The sequence below is a fragment of the Vanrija albida genome, assembly GCF_041260175.1.
Source record: "Vanrija albida strain AlHP1 chromosome Unknown contig_1, whole genome shotgun sequence".
NCBI classification, from domain to species: domain Eukaryota; kingdom Fungi; phylum Basidiomycota; class Tremellomycetes; order Trichosporonales; family Trichosporonaceae; genus Vanrija; species Vanrija albida.
In genome coordinates, this window is record NW_027191420.1 from 927152 (window position 1) to 946218 (window position 19067).

The 19067-nt window shown below is 62.1% G+C and overlaps 7 protein-coding genes across 7 annotated transcripts; 6 read left to right on the plus strand and 1 right to left on the minus strand.

Annotated features, from left to right (window-relative positions):
• Positions 1-129: 129 nt before the first annotated feature.
• Positions 130-1688, plus strand: Q8F55_000396 (uncharacterized protein; the record flags this gene model as incomplete). The annotated part of the gene is made up of 6 exons (XM_069349049.1): positions 130-150; positions 617-745; positions 800-916; positions 964-1187; positions 1237-1588; positions 1638-1688. The coding sequence occupies 6 exons, from the start codon at positions 130-132 to the stop codon at positions 1686-1688; spliced, it is 894 nt and encodes a 297-aa protein (XP_069212593.1).
• A 442-nt stretch (positions 1689-2130) lies between these two features.
• Positions 2131-2687, plus strand: RPA12 (DNA-directed RNA polymerase I core subunit rpa12; the record flags this gene model as incomplete). The annotated part of the gene is made up of 4 exons (XM_069349050.1): positions 2131-2278; positions 2350-2477; positions 2515-2610; positions 2649-2687. 4 exons carry the CDS (start codon positions 2131-2133, stop codon positions 2685-2687), a joined length of 411 nt encoding a protein of 136 aa, XP_069212594.1.
• A 1477-nt stretch (positions 2688-4164) lies between these two features.
• Q8F55_000398 (uncharacterized protein) lies at positions 4165-7300 on the plus strand (the record flags this gene model as incomplete). Its single annotated transcript, XM_069349051.1, has 6 exons — positions 4165-4265; positions 4388-4585; positions 4625-4894; positions 4940-5087; positions 5129-6020; positions 6066-7300. The coding sequence occupies 6 exons, from the start codon at positions 4165-4167 to the stop codon at positions 7298-7300; spliced, it is 2844 nt and encodes a 947-aa protein (XP_069212595.1).
• A 239-nt stretch (positions 7301-7539) lies between these two features.
• Q8F55_000399 (uncharacterized protein) lies at positions 7540-8554 on the plus strand (the record flags this gene model as incomplete). Its single annotated transcript, XM_069349052.1, has 4 exons — positions 7540-7605; positions 7656-7722; positions 7756-8078; positions 8252-8554. The coding sequence occupies 4 exons, from the start codon at positions 7540-7542 to the stop codon at positions 8552-8554; spliced, it is 759 nt and encodes a 252-aa protein (XP_069212596.1).
• A 454-nt stretch (positions 8555-9008) lies between these two features.
• On the minus strand, positions 9009-10241 carry RPS4 (40S ribosomal protein eS4; the record flags this gene model as incomplete). The annotated part of the gene is made up of 4 exons (XM_069349053.1): positions 9009-9535; positions 9590-9770; positions 9825-9902; positions 10239-10241. 4 exons carry the CDS (start codon positions 10239-10241, stop codon positions 9009-9011), a joined length of 789 nt encoding a protein of 262 aa, XP_069212597.1.
• A 420-nt stretch (positions 10242-10661) lies between these two features.
• Positions 10662-12055, plus strand: Q8F55_000401 (uncharacterized protein; the record flags this gene model as incomplete). Its single annotated transcript, XM_069349054.1, has 13 exons — positions 10662-10721; positions 10759-10842; positions 10878-10954; positions 10992-11047; positions 11085-11088; positions 11124-11148; positions 11185-11378; positions 11416-11589; positions 11637-11652; positions 11691-11711; positions 11753-11846; positions 11900-11943; positions 11981-12055. The coding sequence occupies 13 exons, from the start codon at positions 10662-10664 to the stop codon at positions 12053-12055; spliced, it is 924 nt and encodes a 307-aa protein (XP_069212598.1).
• A 1736-nt stretch (positions 12056-13791) lies between these two features.
• TCB2 (Tricalbin-2) lies at positions 13792-19046 on the plus strand (the record flags this gene model as incomplete). The annotated part of the gene is made up of 8 exons (XM_069349055.1): positions 13792-13953; positions 14000-14381; positions 14438-14538; positions 14582-14635; positions 14683-14820; positions 14872-15440; positions 15490-17318; positions 17368-19046. 8 exons carry the CDS (start codon positions 13792-13794, stop codon positions 19044-19046), a joined length of 4914 nt encoding a protein of 1637 aa, XP_069212599.1.
• Positions 19047-19067: the final 21 nt, after the last annotated feature.

Consider the following 19067-nt stretch of genomic DNA (forward strand, 5'->3'; position numbering starts at 1 on the left):
AGTCATCCACCTCTATAGTCCACTACACGGCCAGCACACACAGCAGCCTTAATCTGACAACCAACCCGGCACTCTAACCACTACACTCTACCTTTTGCCACCCACTCTCCTTTCCAACAACCCATCATAATGTCCACCGAGGAGAACAAGGTGAGTCGAGACCTTCCCCCCTTCCCTCCCCAGTGCCTACACCCGTGTCTCCCAACGCGCCGCCGTGTGCATGCTTGCGTCGCACGTCAACCCATGCCGTTGCTTTCTCGCGCTCCCACGCCAGGCATTTGGGTCAGCCAACCTTCCTCTCGGCCCAGAGAGCAGGGTGGTTTCGCCACTGCCAAGCACGGGGCCGCAGGGCCACCCGCCAAACTGTCGACGGTGCAATGCACATCCTGGCATGGTCACTGTGCGCCGCAACTCGGAACGTGCTCCTGCATGTTTGTTGATCCATGCGTGGTGAGACCTGTAGTGAAACGTTGGCCAAGTGGCGTGACGCGTCGACATCACGTAGGCTCGGGTCCCAATTCACACCTCCCACCAAAAGAAGTTTCTTGCGGAGCAGCCGATCGCTAACCATGATTCTCCATCTCACTCGCAAACCTTGAACGCTATCGGTATCCAGGTCGTTGTCGCCGCCACTGAGGCCACCGCCCCCGTCGTCGAGGCGACTCCCGCCGTCCCCGCCGAGGTTGTTGCTCCCGTTGCTGAGGTTCCCGCCGAGGTTGTTGCCCCTGTCGAGACTGCCGCTGCGGTACGTCACGCGTTATCTTTTTTAGTGATGCGTTTAGTTTCTGACATCATTCAGCCCGCCGCCGAGGCCGTCGAGACCACTGCTACTGAGGCCGTCGCCACTGAGGAGGCCGCCACCGAGGCTGCCACCGACGCCCCCAAGACTGCCGAGAAGAAGGCCGCTCCCGTTAAGGTAAGCAGTAGTGCCATCCCGAACGATGCCCCGCTGACTTGTGTTAGGACAAGGTCAAGACTGAGGGCAAGGGATTCTTCGCCAAGCTCTTTGGCAAGAAGCCCAAGTCGCCCAAGTCGGAGAAGGCCAACCCTGTTGAGGGCGCCGCTGCCGCTGAGCCCGCCACCGAGGCCGCTGCTGAGCCCGCCGTCGAGGCTGCCGCTGAGCCCGCCGCTGAGGTTGCCGCCGAGGCCCCCGCCCCTGCTGCTGAGCCCGTTGCCGAGCGTGTTGCGTGAGTTACTTCAGTGTACCTGTCTGGGGTTGATGGCTGACGGCATCAGCGAGGTCGCTGCCCCCGAGGCTGAGGCCGCCCCCGTTGCCACGGAGGCTGCCGCTGCCCCCGAGGCCGCCCCTGCCAAGGAGTCGACCCTCCACAAGGTTGAGGATGCCGCTGAGAAGGAGGCCGCCAAGGCCCTCAAGGCCGGCCGCCGTCTCTCGGCCCGCTTCACTGGCTTCTTCAAGCACAAGGACACCCCCAAGAAGGAGGTCGCCTCGCCCAAGGAGGAGGTCTCTGAGGAGGCCCCTGCTGCCACCACCGAGGCCGCTGTTGTCCCCCCTGCGGCCGCTGCTGTCGAGGAGGCCGCCCCTAAGATCGAGGAGCCCGCAAAGACCGAGCCCATTGAGATCGAGGCCGTGAGTGTTGGTCTCTGCGCTTGTCAACTTGAAGCTAACGTGTTTCCAGCCCAAGGCCGTCGCACCACCCGCGGCTCCTGCTGTTGCCGCGGCGGCTTAGAAGACTTGCGAGAGCCAGATTGACGACCCAATGTGTATCCCTGTCACCACCCTCGTCCCACCCCCTCCCCCCATCCCCTCCCCCCTAATTCCTGTTTAATTCACCCTTCTAGTGGTGCCTCGTGTTCGTTTCAGCCTTGAGCGCATTATACGACCCTGTGATGCTAGTCGTCTTGTTACCTGGCAAGGTCTTGGCCACTGGGTCTTAATAGCTTGTCGTCATGCATGTTGCTGGGTTGAAGTGTTGTGGAGCGATGTGACGGGGAGGGGGGAGTGGGAGGATGTGATACTCGGCGTACGGGGCGTACGGGGCGTTTGCCACGGGGTGGGATTGTTTCATCCCCCCATCTATCCACCTCCACTTTGACCACACCCAAGATTTTGTTTGGCGTCAGACCACTTTGTCGCTCGCAGCACTGTTATCACCTCGAAACGCGTCGACCATGGCCCCAGCAACCACCTCGGCGTCGCGGGCGCACCGTATCGGATCGCTCCTGTTCTGCCCCGTCTGCGGAACATTGCTAGACCTGCCACGGGACGACCAGGACGAGATCGAGTGCCACCAGTGCGGTCGCAAGGAGCCTGCGTCGTGTGAGTTGGGCTCGGGCCGGTGCTGGTGCTGCCGCCGTCGCCGCCCCCGCTGCAGCGCGCTAACCACGCAGCGTACGAGAACCTGCCAACAAAGACGTACTCGTCGCCAAACGCGTTCCCCTCGGCGCTGAAGAGCAAGCGCGCGCTCGTCCAGAACACGCTCACGGGCGAGGAGGCGGCCAAGGGGCGCGACCCGATTGTGCGTGCGCGTGTCGTGTGCCCGCTGACGCTCCCAGGCGCAGGAAAAGTGCGACAACTGCGGCCACATCGGCCTGAGCTACAAGGAGATGCAGCTGCGCTCTGCCGACGAAGGCTCGACCATCTTCTACAAGGTAGGCGCGGTTGGCTGGACAGCGCTGACGCCGCACAGTGTCTCAACTGCGGGCACCAGACCTCGACCAACAACTAGACACGCAGCACCTTATGTTGTACATGCACCCATGCGCGGATGGAAGGGCAGCCGCGGGCGCGGGGCGGGGCGGACCAAGGGGCTGAGGTTGACGCTGACATCGGGCGACGGCAGTTCGCTGACATCACTGATGAGCAGGCCTGGTTGCTGGGACAGAACGGGACGGGGACATGACGGGGACATGACGGGGACATGGCTGGGAGCCGTGACTGTGGAGACGGCTGAGAGCGCAGAGTGGTGCGCCGACTGACGAGTCAGTCAGGTGCAGACGCCCGCAGAATGCAGACTGGACCTGCGGCTCACCAACAGCTCCTGACCCGACCCAAAGCCCATGCCATGCTCGCCGCATGCCTATGCTGTTGCCACGAATAGCAGCTTGCAGAACCACCCTCACACGTGGTCGTGCACCACGAAGCAGTGACTAGCACGGCACGGTGCCCGGTGCCACTGGCCACTGGCCGCTGGCCACTCTGCACTCTCCCACGCCAGTGCCCACCGCAGCCCCAGCCCAGGCCGCCAGGCCCAGAGCTCGTCGGCTCCGTGCCCCGTGACGCTGGCCCCGAGCGGACGAGCTCGAGGCATGCCACAGCGCCAACGAACAGATCGCTGGTTCCTGGCCAGTGGTGCCGCCAGCAGGCGTCATCTTACCTCATCGCCGCGGCCGGTTGTGCGTCGTGTCGAGTCGGTGGCCGAGTCGACATCATTGTGCTTGATCGGGAGCAAAGTGCCATGCATTCGGTGCCGTCGTTGTCCGAGGCAGAAGCGATGCATACGGCGTGGACCAGGACGAGTTGCAGCGGCGTGCACAGCCAGATGCAGTTCCTGGCGGCGGCGAGGGTTAATCCGGTTGGGCCGGACGACGGAGCGGGTGAGCCAGGGTGGGGTGTCGCCACCCGGCAACCGAGCCGGGTTGTATCTGTCTGCCAAGTGACTTGCCTCGATCAAGTCATAACAAGCAAGACACGACAATGCTAGTGGTGCATTGACTCGTCTCTCCTCGAGCCGACACACACACACCGACACCCACACTGACAAGCATACACACGACGTGAAACCGTCAAAAGCGACAAGGACAAGACATCCGTCTCGGCCTGTGACGACGCGATAATCGGACCGGGCGGCACACGTCAGACACGCACCCAACCCCTGTTGCCACTCGACTCGGCGGCGGCAGCGGAGACGGTCCTCGTTATCGGCGCTGGGCGGCAACCACTCTACCACCACCCAGCCACCCCCATCCCCCCTCTCCCCACAACTCGCTCTTGCTTCCTGGCCATCACTCTTACCCAATCCACGACTCCATCACTGATCGACCCCCCGCATCCACTCGCATCGCATCGCATCGCACCGCACGCACGCGCGACTCCCACTCACAACCCAACGCGACCACGGCAACACCACCCACCCGACGCCGACGCGTACCCCCGGCGCACCAACCCGGCATCACAACACCCGCGCCAACCACCACCCCACCCCCATGCCCGCCTCGGACACTGTGGACAATGCATCTGGCAACACCACGTCTCCGAGGCATGCCGCTGGCAGCCCCGCACGCCGCCCGAGGGAAGGAGTCGGTGAGTGGATGCACCACCCCCATGGGCCCCAGGAACCGGAGATCAGTGCTGACGATAGCCGCAGCCCTCGCTGTAGAGTATGTGTGCTGATCCGTCCGTCGCCGTCGCCGAGCTGACGCGTGCCAGTGACTCGCAGCCATCGCTCCTCGGCCCAATCCTAAACAACATCCCGTTCGCGTCGCTGAAAGGGTTCCTTCCGCTATCGCAGGAGAAGGCAGGTGCCGCCGGCGCGGCAACGTCCTCGTCGTCGTCACCGCCGATCCCTCAGCTCAGCGAGTCGTCGGCCACGTGGCAGGACGTCGACCTCGGCGACGGGCACATCTCGTAGGTCGTGGACGCGCCAACGCGACGCTGACGCCACAGTCGTGTGTTGCTGCTTAGCTCGGCGCGCCATGCCCTCCAGGTGTTCGCCCTGCGCCACGGCGTCATTCCCGACGACCCACACGTCCGCGAGCAGTTCCCGCCACCCGAGGAGGTCGCCTCGATCCCTGACGTCGTGTACGAGGCTGATGTCAAGGCGAGCGCGCTGCATGCCATCCGTCCGCTTGGTCGCCCGGCCAAGGAGCGCGTCTTGCACGCTCATGTGCTGCCCAAGACCTTCTGGGGCAAGCGAGGCCCGGTGGTGGCACTGACGTGAGCCAGAGCTGAAGGGGGACTCGAAGCGTGCTGACGTCGCAGTGTGCACTCTGCCGGGTCACCGTCGCCCCCTCATGGCCACATTGCCTTGGTGCTTGTGAGCCTGGCCTCGGGCAAGGCCTTCCAGCGTGTCGACCTCGGAGTTGGTGTTACCGCCGCCGTTTCGAGCTCGCCTCGAGTTATCGCTGTTGTACGTGTCTTCTGTGGCTTGATACATCAGCTGACCGCCAGACCATGTCGCATCCTACCCCGACTATTCATCTCTTTGACCGCAATCTGTCCAGCATCCATTATATCCATAATCTTCCTTCAAACCCGCACACCCTGTTACCCGTGGCTAGCCTGTCAGGCAGACTTTTGGCCTTTGCCACGACCGAGCCCTCGGCAACGCCGGGTGCAGATGGCCTTGGCTCCATCGTCACGGCAGCTTCCTCGACCCGGCTCCGAGCGAGCAGCGGCTCTGCGCGGCCCACCCCACCGCCCACGACCCAGGGCGCCCTCTTAACCTCTGCCGTTGAAATTGGCGGGGGCGTCGCTCGCGGCGTCTGGGCCGGCCTCAAGATGGGCGCCAAGGCCGCGAGCCAGGCTAGCGGTGGCAGACTCGCAACGAGCGCCCCAGCTGAGCGAGGCCCACTGGAAGCCGAGAACGTGTACGCTGCTGAAAGCCGCTCTGTCGAGGATGGCGCGTTGCAGGAGAGTGGCTCAGCCGCTCGCCCTCCCGCTGGCGTCTGGATCAAGATCATCGACGTGCAGTCCAGCGGCAGTGCCACCCCGGAGCTTATCGCTCACTTCCGCCTACCACCGACCCGCTCTCTGGTAGCATCGCCGCGGCCCTCGGGAAGCAACGGCCGACATGTACCGTCTCCCGGAGCGCACCCCGTCACCTTCCTCTCATTCTCGCCGCGCTCATCTCGTCTCTTCGCCGCGGCAAGCGACGGACGCGCGTTCCACCTCCTCGATGTCCGTCCCCGTGGAGCGGCCGCTGGCAAGCGCTCAGCTTGCAAGGGAGAGGTGTGGGCGTCCTACGTTCTCCGCCGTGGCAATACCTCGGCCGTTGTGCGCTCCGCGTCCTGGTCTTCTGACGAGCGTTGGATTGCCGTCGGAACGGGCAAGGGAACCATTCGTGAGTACTGGGGTGCGCTGCTGGCGACAGAGCTAACTCCTGCAGACGTGTTCCCCATCAACCCGTCTGGTGGCAAGCCATCAGCCTCGAGCCACACGTCCGTCAAAGTACCCAACCCGGTCCAGCAACAGCCTCTGTCCATTGAGGTTGGACCGTATGCTCGACTACGCCCACTTGCGACTCCGGCCGAGGGCGAGAGTGAGGCGGCACCACGGTCGTTTGCCCTCGCGACGTTTGGGTCGACACGACTCAACCCTCTGGACAAGGAGGTGCTCCTTCAGGACGTGGCCATCTACCACCCTGCGACGAGCCATCTCGATCTCGCCCGCCTGGCGGCTCGCCGCATCACGTCTACCGCCCAGCAGCCACCGATTGAAGGCTCGCCCCGGCGGAGCAACCTCACCGAGATGATGCGGGAGAAGGCCGGGTTGCTACCCGACGGGGATCTCGCTGTCGAGAGCGAGCTCAAGTCTCGATGGGCCATGCCGATGGGTGGAGGCCCTGCTGAGGAAACGGCTGTCGCGTTGAGACTGCCTTCAAAGGCGCCACTGAAGGCTGCCGAAGGCAACAGTCTCCGTCATGCCGAGATCCGCACGCACAGCAGCAGCCTCCGCTTGCTTCCCCCGTCAATCTACCTCTCACCACAAGTCGAGTTCTTTGGCGCCGTGCCCACGGACGACTACTCGCCCTTGTCAGTCCTTGACAAGGTGGCTCGGACGAAGCGCATGGTGTACCGCCCCGAGATCGAGGTTCACCCCGCGACCCCGGACGCCAACTCGTTTGGCGAGCCGCTCAACTCTGCTCTGCACTCTGTCCTCGAGTCGCGGCCGGCACCGCAGTTGCCGCAGCTGCCCAACGGCTCGCCCTCCAAGGCGTCGCTGTGGAACTCTATCCCGATCCGGCAGGTGACTGCGAATATCGGCGATGGAGTCGAGCGAGTGCGCCGCGAGTATGCGCGTGCGCAACATGCACGACAGCGCCGGCGCGAAATGCCGACTGGCAGCAGCCTGAGTTTCGAGGACGACACTGTGTTTGCGACGGCTGCGGACGACGCCGAGTCGTCTCTGAGCTCTGGCCAGCTGCCGACGACGAGCAGCTCGGTTGCGGACGACGAGCGCGACGAGGAGTGGGGCGACGGGTGGGAGGAGGAGTACAAGCGGGCTGTTGAGGACGAGGGGCCTGATGACCTGGTTCTGGGCCTGATGGACGAACAGGAGGAGGAGCGTAAGCGGTGGGAGGCGAAGCAGAAGGAGATGGTGGCGAAGTACGAGAAGATGTAGGAGGGGTAGGAACACCGTAGTCATTTTGTCAGAAGTTGGCGTATGCATCGCCGTGTACAATAGTGTGGGCGGGGGGGTTGGTGGGAGCGTCGTCGTGCGAGGCCATGTCGTCACGTCGGCCGAACGGACCACCTCCACTTTGACTCGGCGCGGCGGCGAGGTTGAGTCCGCGTGCCCTTGTTGCTCGCACTTGCCATTGCACTTGTCGCAAACTACACCACAGCACAGCACACAGCACGATGCCTCCTAACAAGGGCGGAAACTCGAAGAAGGAGGCGGGGCGCGCGCGCAAGGCCGACGCCGAGGTGGGTGCGGCGTGGGGGCGAGCCGCGCGATCCAACAACTCACGCCCCAGGCGGCCAAGGTCGACGCGGCCAATAAGGCCAAGGAGGCGAAGGAGGCCGACAAGTGGAAGACTGGCGGTGGGTCGCGCCGTCGGCCGCACTGACCAGCAGCAAAGGGCACCTCCAAGGCCGAGCTCGAGGCGGCGAAAAAGGCCGAGATCGCGGCCAAGAAGGCCGAGCGCGACGCCGCCCTGGCCGCCGAGGAGGCCGCCGCGCCGACCAAGAAGGCCGCGCCGAAGGCCGGCGCGAAGAAGAAGGACGCGTTTGTCAAGAGCTCGGGCATCGCAGCCGCGTTCAAGACGGACGACCCGCTCGGCCTGCGCCGCGACGACGAGCGCGCGGTGCCCGAGCTGAGCGCCGTCGGCGTCGATGAGATGCTCGAGGCGCTCGAGCTGGCGAATGCCAAGACGGACGCGGATGCGGTTGGCGCAAAGGTGCGTGAAGCCGTCGCCGAAGGCGGCGGGGAGGGTGCTGGCGGGGCGGGGGCTGGCTCCGACGGGCGGCGGGGCTTGGCTTTGGCCAGTCGACCTCGACCAGCCCGCTGCCGCGACCTCGACCACTCGCGCGCTCGCTCCGCTCGCTTGCTCGTGCTAACGCACACCCCCAGGCCGGCCTCATCGAGCGCCACCCCGAACGCCGCTTCAAGGCCGCCTTCAAGGCGTACGTCGACGCCGAGCTCCCCAAGCTCAAGGAGGACGTGAGTCCCCCCACCTGCCGCGCTCACACCCAGCACCCAGGCCTCCGCCAGAACCAGATGCAGGAGATCCTGTACAAGCAGTTCCAGAAGAGCCCCGACAACCCGTTCAACCAGGTCTCGGTGGCCTACAACGCCAGCAAGGAGGAGCGCGTCGACATGCTCAATGCTACGACGCGGGCCAGGGAGGCAAAGTACCGTGTTGACCAGGACTAGCTGCCAGCACGCGAGCGCAGCGAGCGAGCGGCGCCGGCTTGGACTGGGCTGGCTCACTCTGTGGCCTGCCCCACGCTACGTAGATAGCATACTATCTAGCCTTGCATGAAGCAGTAGAGCATTGCGCAGACTTGGCATTGCTGCAGACCTAGCATTGCTGCAGACTTTGCGCTTCGCCGCACCACTCACGAGCCGCCGGCAACTTTGCAACGACTCACTCCCTCCTCCCTGCCGCCTGCAACTTGAACCTGACCGTCTCTGCCCCTGCCTCTCGTGCACTCGTGCACCCCTAGTCTCGCGCCACATGCATTCCAGTGTTACAAGTCGCGAGGATGTGGGTGCCAGAAGACCAGCCACACCTCACCCCCACGGGGCAACTGTCAGTGGGCTGCCTTTTGATTGCTCTGTATCTGAAAGTGCGTGCATCCCCCGAACAAGTTGCTAAAGAGACAGTTTAAGCCTCCTGCGCCTTGCGACGACGAGCGTCACGCTCCTCGGCGATCGAGAGCTTGACTCCCTTGCCCTTGGGGAGGGAGATCTGGGCCTTGGCGCCCTCGCCGAGAACGAAGACGTTGCCGACGCGGGTAGCGAAGGTGCGGTCAAGGACGTCACGGACGTGGACAATGTCGAAGCCGCCGAGGTGGCGCTCCTTGTGGACAATGACACCCGAACGGCCCATGTTACGGCCGCCAGTGATCATGACAACGTTTCCGGGCTCGAACTTGAGGTGGCCGACAATCTTGTTCTGGACAAAGTCGAACTTGACCGAGTCGTTGACCTTGATAGCCGGGTCGGGGTAACGGATGGTGCGGCCATCGTGGGTAACGATGTAGGGGACACCCTTGGCGCCGAGCTGGTGACGGCGGACCTTGAGGAGCTTGAACGAAGCCTCCTCGGGGGTGATGCGGTGGATGGTGAAGCGGCCCTTGATGTCGTAAAGGAGACGGAAGTGCTCGCCCGAGCGCTCAATGGTGATGACGTCTGGGAATGGTTAGACCGTGCTGCAAGACGACGCGCAAAGTCTTTGCTACTAACCCTGGAAGCCAGCGGGGTAGGTCTCGTCGGTGCGAACCTTGCCGTCAACCTTGATGAGGCGCTGCTTGAGGATAGCAGTGACCTCCTTGCCGGTGAGAGCGTACTTCAGGCGGTTGCGGAGGAAGACGGTAAGGGGGAGCGACTCGCGGAGCTTGTGGGGACCGGGAGACGGGCGGGGGGCCTTGGGTAGAGGTCAGCAAATTTGTTGGAACATTCACACCCCCAAAGCACTCACGTAGGTGCCGCCGAGCTTGTCGAGAAGCCACGAAGAGGGAGCTGCAAGGCGCTTGAGGTGCTTCTTAGGACCGCGACCCTAGCACACTGTTAGCAAAATGTTCAAAACTTGAGGGCGAGTTGCAACTGGCGACAAAACAACCCAGACAAGTCGTGTTTCGGAGCACTCTGGTCGACGCAAGGCGACTGGTTCGGCGAGGTCGAGCGATCAGGCAATGCGGCGTCGGTCCCCATCTCATCCTCCTTCAAGGTCGTTCCCACCGCAGTTGCTCGCCCGATCGACCACTTCTCCGTCCCATCTCGACCGCCCAAGGTAGTCGAATCGAGCGTCGTCGAGATCGCTGTCGCTGCCGTAGAGTGCTCCGGAGTCGTCGTGTCTGGGTTGCCGTGTCGCCATGCAATGGTCTCTACTCACCATTTTGATGCTTGATGGATAGAGATGTTGCTGGAGCAACTGTTCAAGCTCGAGCCACAGTCCCAGCGAGGAGCCGGCCAGTCGCCAGCAGCCAGCGCCAGCCCGTCCCATCCTGCACTCACCACCCAAGCGAACGCACAAATCGTTGGAGCGGGAACAAATCGGTGTTTCAAGCCCAACCTCCGAGAGTGGCACTTCTGGGGTCGGCGATACGAATCCCCGCTATTCCCGACGTGGCAATCCGGGGGGCATGTTTAGAGAAGCCACGTGGGGCATCCAGGCACGGTCACGCTCGTCACGCTGCCCCACGCGATGGATGCACGTCATAGCGCGCGCCGCAACCATGTGTGTTCGAGGAGCGACAACTCGTGCTCACGGCTTAACAACAACATCAGTGTTGTCCACAGCTCGACAGTAGACAAAATGGCGGACAAGCTCGACCTCGACGAGATCCTCAAGTTTGCCATCTCCATTGCCCGTGATGTGCGCCGCTGCCAACGGACGCCAACTGACATTGCAGGCCGGCAAGCTGATCCGCGAGGGGCAGGCCAAGCGCTTCGCCTCTGATGCGGCCCACGAGGACCAGAAGCAGAACTCTGTGGACGTGGGTGACTTGAGTTTGCGTCGCTTACCCACCAGCTTGTGACCGAGGTCGACAAGGCTGTCGAGGACTTCCTCGTCGGCAAGATCACGGCCGCCTACCCGCACCACAAGTTGTAGGTGGAGGTCTGCGGAGTACACCTGACAGTCCAGCATTGGCGAGGAGACGTACGCCGGCCAGGAGATCACCGATGAGCCTACTTGGATTGGTAGGTCGTGGTGCTGTAGGCGTTGCTAACCGTGCAGTCGAGTAGGTACGCGACTGATTTCCCGTCTGACATGCAGCCCCATCGACGGCACCACCAACTTTGTGAGCACCCTCGGCACTGTGCATCACTAACCCCAGATCCATGGCTTCCCCATGGTCGCCACGTCCATCGGCCTGACTGTCGGCGGTGTGCCCGTTGTCGGCGTCGTCTACAACCCCTTCCTTGACCAGCTGTACTCGGCTGCCAAGGGCCGTGGCGCCTTCCTCAACGAGACGGCTCGCCTCCCTCTGACCGGCAAGGCCAAGCCTCTCAACTCGCTCGGCGAGGCTCTGTAAGGCAGCCAGCTGTGGCACCAGCTGACAATGCAGTATCGGTGTCGAGTATGGCAGCTCGCGTTCGACGCCCGCTCTGCCCAACAAGATTGAGACCTTCAAGAACCTCACTCTTGACATCAAGGAGGGTGGCCAGATGGCCCACTCGCTGCGTAGCTTGGGCAGTGCTGCTCTGAACGTCGCCTACGTTGCCTCGGGCGGCCTTGACATGTGAGTGGCAGTTGACGCAGGAATGTAGGTTGCTGACCTCACCACAGCTACTTTGAGATTGGCGTGAGTGCCCGGCGCTCGACCTCCACTGACCCCGAAAGCCCTGGCCCTGGGATGTTTGTGTGAGTTCAATGTCGGCCGTGCCATTCTCTGACGTCAACAGGCTGGCATGGTCCTCCTTGCCGAGACCGGCGGTGCTAGCTACGGAAGCAAGACGTCCACGGACAGGTCGGGAGAGCCCAGTGCCAAGATCATGGGTGAGACTCTGGCCTGCGCTGAGCAAGGTACGCGGAAGGCTAACATCACACAGCAAGCCGCCAGTACCTCTTCGTTCGCAACGTCGAGCCCCGAGAGGTCAGTTGTCTTCTCCTGCTGACGCTAACTGTCGCAGGGCCAGACGACGCGCGAAACCCAGGCTGCGATCGCAAAAGAGTTCTACGACGCCGCCGTGGTGTGGGACCCGTGAACAACAGTGGAATAGATGTAGTGGTGCATGCAGCAAGAAATACAACACGGTGTTAGTTTGAGATGTCCTAGATCATCCGGGGCCGACTCGGGATGGATACTCCCAACGCTGGCACAAGTGGTCACGCAACGGCCGACTAAAGCTATTGCGCGCCTGGACAAGGTAGTGATATTCTTGCCCCCCTTTCCCCGTCCAGACACCAGTGGCATTGGGTGCTGATCGTGAATAAAAGGGGCGGTGTGGGTGTGGGTGTGGAGATGGAGGGGAGGAGAGTAGGATGGGAGGGAAGGTGGTGAGTAGTGAGCTCGATCAGATGGGGCTGGTAGGACGCATCGCAGCGTTGTCGACCGTTAACAGCGGTAAGAACGGGTTGGCTGAGGAGGCGAAGCTTGACATTGGGTGTTGGGTGAAGAGACAAGAGAGGACGATGAAGAAGTCGAGTTGTAGGAGTCGCTCTTGAACTTTTGAAGTCAGTTTGGCTTAGTCTCTCGCACCTTGCATGTCGAATGACGTGGATTTGCTCTTGTCAGTGGAGAAGGCGTCGAGCACGCTGATATCAGCCATGTACGATTTCGAAATTGTATTACCGAGTGGTCGAGGTTAATCAGTACTAAATACATCCGGCTAGAGCGGACATTAGACATTTCGGCGGCGATGCAAAGTGATGATCCCAAACGTGCCATTGACTGGCGCTGTGTGTCGCCTGGTTTGTGCCCTGAATCATAATGCTCTGCTCTGATGCCTTGGGTTTGTATTTCACTCATTTGTCTGACCCTTTGTCTCAACTGCGTCATTGAGACCCTCATCACTCGGCATCATGCACAACACCCAAGGATCAGATCTATTGGGTTTTGGCACAGCGCTGCATCACACAGAGAGCTGCGGCAGGGCAGCGTGAGGCGCGCGAGGACTGCTCTGCCCTGGAGACACGCGCTTACGGGCTTGATTTCCCTTTCACACCCATTGTATCGGGGGCTATTGTGACCGGCTGGCCGGCTGGCTGGCCGTCACCATTCTGTGCCATGGCATGCCGTGCCGTCCAACGACGCACAGTTGTGAGAGCCAGCTGTGCATGTGCCTTAGTTTTAGGCAGGCGCTCTCGACCTGGGCACCCTTCCATGTGCCGTACGTCGCCCCCTATTCCCCTCTGCTCCGAGACCTGGCACGGTGCATCGTACCGTACCCCTCTGACGTTTGCCCACGTCTTTAGACCGGCTCGCGGCTCTGACAGCAGACGAGATTGCGGCTCGCGGCGGCTAGACGGCACGCACCTGGTCACCTGCAAGCATCATCGATCACATTGTCACACATCGCATCTAACCGGAGGCTTCCTGGCACTGACATTGCCCCTTTCATACCAACCCCTCAGCCCACCCACCCCTCCCCCTCCCCCCCACCCCTTAGTTGGTTCAACCCACCTCACTCGTTCGCTTCCCAAAGATCGTCGTCGTTGGCACACTGTGACCTGTTCCAACCTCGCCCCTTCGCCTCCATCTATCCATCCAACCACATCCACCCTCCTTTCTTGTTTCCCCTCCACTCCACTCGTCGCATCCTCTCGACAACAACCCCCGTCACCGTTGTCGACAAGGACTCGAGGCAATCCGCTAGGTTGTGACATCACCATCACAACTCGAGCCACTAGCCCTCTTACCCGACCGCTGCTACCAACCCCGGTCGGTCTCTAAACGGCTCAACACACCGCATCCACTCGTGCGGTACTCGTCGCCGCCACCATGGCCAGCGAGCCAAAGGTAAACGACTTTGCCCAATCCAATGGAGCTGGAGCGGGCAATGTCAACCCCAACAACGCCAACCCAGCCAACATCCCGGCCAAGGACAAGGCTGCCATCGCCAATGCCGTAGCCCCCGACGCGGCCCAGGGCCAGCCCGTCCATGTGAGTAGGCTCCTCGTCGAACAGAAGCCGATGCTAACGTGGGCAGGTCTTCGACCCCAACGCGAAGCCAGAGGAGAAGGCCGCCGCTGCCAAGAGAGGTGGTTTCATCGGCGGAGCTGCCAAGGGCGTGTTTGGTGCTCCCAAGGCTCTGGGCAAGGGCGTCGTTAATGTCGGCCAGGGCGTCACCAAAGGCGTGGTCAACGTCGGCAACCAAGGTGTCGGCGCTGTTGGCAGCGTTGGCAGAGGTGTCGTTGATGCGACTGGCAAGGTCGCCAAGGGCGCCGTTGACGTAACGGGTTCTGTTGCGGGCGGTGCTCGCGACCTCGGCACCGGTGTTGTTGGCGCCGGTGCAAGCGGTGTCAAGAACCTTGTCGGTAACGTCCCTGGAATGGGTGCGCTCAAGGACGACAAGTCCAACAGAGCTGTCGGTGAGTGACTGCTCGCGCAGTTTCCGCAGTTTCAGTCCCGGCCTAACTTCTCACAGCTGTTGGCATCGACACCTCGTCGGCTGGAGCTCCGGTCCCTACTGTCACGATTGAGGACGCCGAGAAGACCACGGTGGCGGCCGCGAAGCCCCCGACCGAGGTGAGTTCCGTTTGCACCTTCCTGGCTATGGCTGACGCTCCAGAACGACATTCCCGGCACCATCCCCATGACCGTCCTCCCTGGAGTTCCTGACTGGGTGAGTACGGGTGTGGACCAGCAGCTGGCGCGTTCTAACCCTCGCAGATGCCCATCGGCTGGAAGCAGGTTGCTGGCATCGAAGGCAGGGGCATTCCCGATGCCAAGACGGCCGAGCAGCTCGACATTCTGTCCAACTTCCTGAGTGACCAGTACTACGGACAGTGGTACCACAATGCTGGCGTTGTGAGTGACGAGCCTCGTTGGCGGGGGGAGGCGATGATCTGACGTGTCCAGATTGTCTTCGCCGTGGTTGCCACGCGCCTGGCCACGGCGCTCCGCTTGAGCTGGGCTTGGGTGTGCATCATTCTCGCTATTTGCGCGACCTTCTACACCATCTCCATCAAGCGAACTCGCGTTCGTGCCCGCGATGACATTCAGCGCGAGCTCGTCAAGACTCGTCTCATCACCGAGACTGAGAGCGCCGACTGGCTCAACGGTTTCCTCGACCGTTTCTGGCTTATCTACGAGCCCGTCCTCTCCGCCACCATTGTCGGATCGGTCGACGCTGCGCTCGTTGCCAGCACCCCTGGCTTCCTTGACAGCATCCGTCTCACGACCTTCACTCTTGGTAACAAGGCTCCCCGCATCGACTACGTCCGCACTTTCCCCAAGACTCCCGACGATGTCGTTGTGATGGACTGGGCTCTGTCCTTCACGCCCAACGACATCCAGGACATCACGCCCCGCCAGGCCGCCAAGCGTATCAACCCCAAGATTGTCCTCACCGTCCGTGTCGGCAAGGGCGTTGTGTCCGCTGGTATGCCCATCATGGTGGAGGACATCAACTTCTCGGGCAAGATGCGGTGAGTTGTGGCAAGCTCGGAGAGTGATAGCCAGGCTGACTCTGTAAAGTATCAAGCTCCAGCTCATGACGGCCTTCCCCCACGTCCAGCGTGTCGAGATGAGCTTCCTTGAGGAGCCCATGTTCGACTTTGTTCTCAAGCCCATTGGTGGAGAGACGTTCGGCTTCGACATTGCCAGCATGCCCGGTCTTGCTCCCTTCATCCGTTCGCAGGTCCATGGTGCCCTCCGTCCTATGATGTACGACCCCAACGTGTTCACCCTCGACCTCGAGCAGATGCTCGCTGGTGCGCCGCTGGACGCTGCTTCTGGTGTCGTCAAGGTTACCATCCTCGATGGAAAGGGCTTCACCGCGTCCAAGCTCGGCGGAGGTGCTCCCGACCCGTATGTCGCCGTTGCTCTGGGTGCCAAGCCTCCTGTGGCTCGTACCAAGATCATCAACGGCACTACGACCCCTACTTTCAACGAGACCCAGTTCATCCTTATCAAGTCCCTCAACGACGTGCTCAACTTCAACGTCTTCGACTACAACGAGCACCGCCCTGACTCTCTTCTTGGCACCGTCTCGCAGGAGCTCAAGGTCTTGGGCGACGATGCCGAGCAGGAAGGAATTGTGGGCCACGTGCTTGACGGCGGAAAGGAGAAGGGCCAGCTCCGCTACGACCTGTCCTACTTCCCTGTCTTGCAGCCCACGAAGCGGCCGGATGGCACTCTCGAGCCTCCTCCCGAGAGCAACACGGGTATTGCGCGTATCACCGTCCATGGAGCCAAGGACTTTGACAAGAGCGGCGACATCAACTCTGTCGCCAACGTCTTCCTTGGTAACAGCAAGACCCCAGTTCTTACGACGGACACCGCCAAGAAGACCAACAACCCCGCCTGGGAGTCTCACACCGAGTTCCTGGTCTCGGACAAGAATGCTAGTGTCATCACCGTCAATATCTCGGACAGCAAGACCCAGTCCAACCTTGGCCGTGTCTCTGTCAAGTTGATGGACATCATCGCCAGCAAGGAGAAGGGCAACGACTGGTTCCCCCTCGCGGGCACCAAGGCTGGCAAGATCCGTCTCTCGGCCGACTTCCGCCCTGTGGCTATGGCCGGTGCCATTGACAGCGCCGCGGCATACACGGCCCCCATCGGTATTCTCCGCCTGTGGATCAAGAACGCTCAGGACGTGAAGAATGTCGAGCTCGGTGGCAAGAGTGACCCCTACGTCCGCGTCCAGTCGAACAACAAGACTCTGGCCCGCACCGAGGTTATCAACAACAACTTAAACCCCGAGTGGGACCAGATTGTCTATGTGCCCGTTCACAGCCTCCGCCAGCGAGTCACCCTTGAGCTCATGGACTACGAGAATGTCGGCAAGGACCGCAGCCTCGGCTACGTCGAGCTCAACGTCGCCGACTGCGCCGAGCCCAACCCCGAAGACGTGGAGTGGCCCTACAAATCGACTGGCAGCCTGACGCGCTCGGACAAGATCTTCCTGGGCAAGGCCAACCAGTACAAGGGCACTCTCAACTACGAGGTTGACTTCAAGCCTGCCATCTCCCTCCGCGGCGGTGTCTCCTTTGACGCCAAGAAGAACGAGCTCGAGGTCGCCGCTGAGCAGAAGAAGGCCAAGGAGGCAGCCAACGGCGCCAACGGTGCCACCGCTGCTGCTGGCGCTGCCGCCTCGGCTGCTGCTCCCAGTGACGTCGCTCCTGCTCCATCCAAGAGCGACCCAGCTCCCACAGCGACCGCGGCCGTGGCCAAGGAGGCTGTCGACCCTGCAAAGGCCAACGCGCCATCAACCAAGGATGCCAAGGAGGGCGATGAGGAGACTGCCGCCGCCGACCCCGAAGTCGGTGTCGAGCTCACTAGCGAGGAGCTCCTGGGTTTCCGTAAGTTTGATAACCGCTTTATCTTGAAAGTCCACTGACAATCCTCCAGAGTCGGGTATCATCGTCTTCCAGATTATCTCTGGCAGGCTTGCGCGCAAGGGTGCCCTCGAGATCATGCTCGACGACGGCTACTGGCCTGTATACACCTCAGACAAGGCCCGCAGCACCCATGCTACCTGGGACCAGGTCGGCGAGGGCTTTGTCCGCGAGCTCGACTTTGGTCGCGTGTGGCTGCGTATCAACGCCAACGACCTCGACTCGAAGGAGGACATCGTTGGCGAGCTCACTATGGACACCAAGGAGTTCCTGGAGACTGCTCTTAACGACAAGGCCGAGTTTATCCTGACCGGCCCCGACGGCTCGCGCTCCAGTGTCATGCTGAGCGCCCGCTACCTCCCGATCAACATCAAGCTCCAGCCTCGCGAGTCGATCAACGACCAGGGTCTCCTCAAGGTCACCGTTATTGGTGGCAAGAACCTTGCTTCTGCGGACCGCAGCGGCAAGTCTGACCCCAACATCACCTTCCTGCTCAACGGCCACAAGGTCTTCAAGTCGCAGACGGTCAAGAAGACGCTTAACCCCGTTTGGAACGAAACATTCGACACGGTGGTGCCGTCGCGTGTCCGTGCCAAGCTCCAGTACGAGGTCAACGACTGGAACCAACTTGGAACCGCCGAGGAACTGGGCAGCGGCCTCGTCGACCTTGCCCAGCTCGAGCCGTTTGAGCTCCTTCCTGTCGACCTCCCCGTGGCCCTCAACGGCAAGCCCGCTGGCTCGGTTCAGCTCAAGCTCCTCTTCACGCCCCAGATCATTGCTCGCACGAGAGGCAAGACGAGCACGTTCTCGAGCGCTGGTAGGACCGTCACCAACATTGGTGGCGCTGCCCTCGGTGCCCCCGTGGCTGTCGGCAAGGGTCTCGTCCACGGCGTCGGAGCTGTCGGTGGTGGTGTCGTCGCCGGTGGCGGTGCCATTGTCGGTGGTGTTGGCCACGGCGTCGGTGCCATTGTCGGCGCTCCTGGCAAGCTCTTTGGCAGAAAAAACAAGGGCACCACGGTTCAACAGAACGCGGTGCCCACTACGCTCAGCGAGGAGAGCGGCTACCAGGTGCCTGCAGGCCAGCAGCGCTCGACGGTCGCTGCGGGCCAAGTCTCGGCTCCTGCGGGTGCCGTCGCCCACGGCCTTCCGGGCTCTGATGTCACCACCCTTCCGGCCGGTGAAGGCCAGGCCCCCGAGGAGCCCGGCATGCTCACCGTCGCCGTCCTCAGCGCCAAGGACATCCAGCCTGCGGGTTCGCACAACGCGTCGTCGCTCAAGCCCTACGTCCAGCTCAAGGTTGGCTCCAAGTCGTACAAGACGGACCACCAGAAGGGTGTCGACGTCGACTTCAATGAGACGTTCAACTTCAACATTCTCCCGGGCACCAACTCGTTTAGCCTCGCCGTCTTTGACAAGCACTCGCTTGGCAAGGACGTCGAGCTTGGCACGGGCGAGGTTGACATTTGGCGCCACCTCCAGCCTGCTGTCCCGACTGCCGACGTGCTCGTCGAGCTTGTCGGTGGTGGTGGTCTTGTCAAGCTGCGCCTCGACTGGCAGGCGGGTGTTGGATCCAAGGGTGGCCTTGCGCGCAACCGCAGCCGGACGCCCAGTGTCAGCTCGAAGAACGGCGAGGTCGGCACGCCGAGCCGGTCCAAGTTTGGCATGACGCCCAAGAAGGAGCCTAGCAGTTAATGACAGAAGCCATACCCAAAC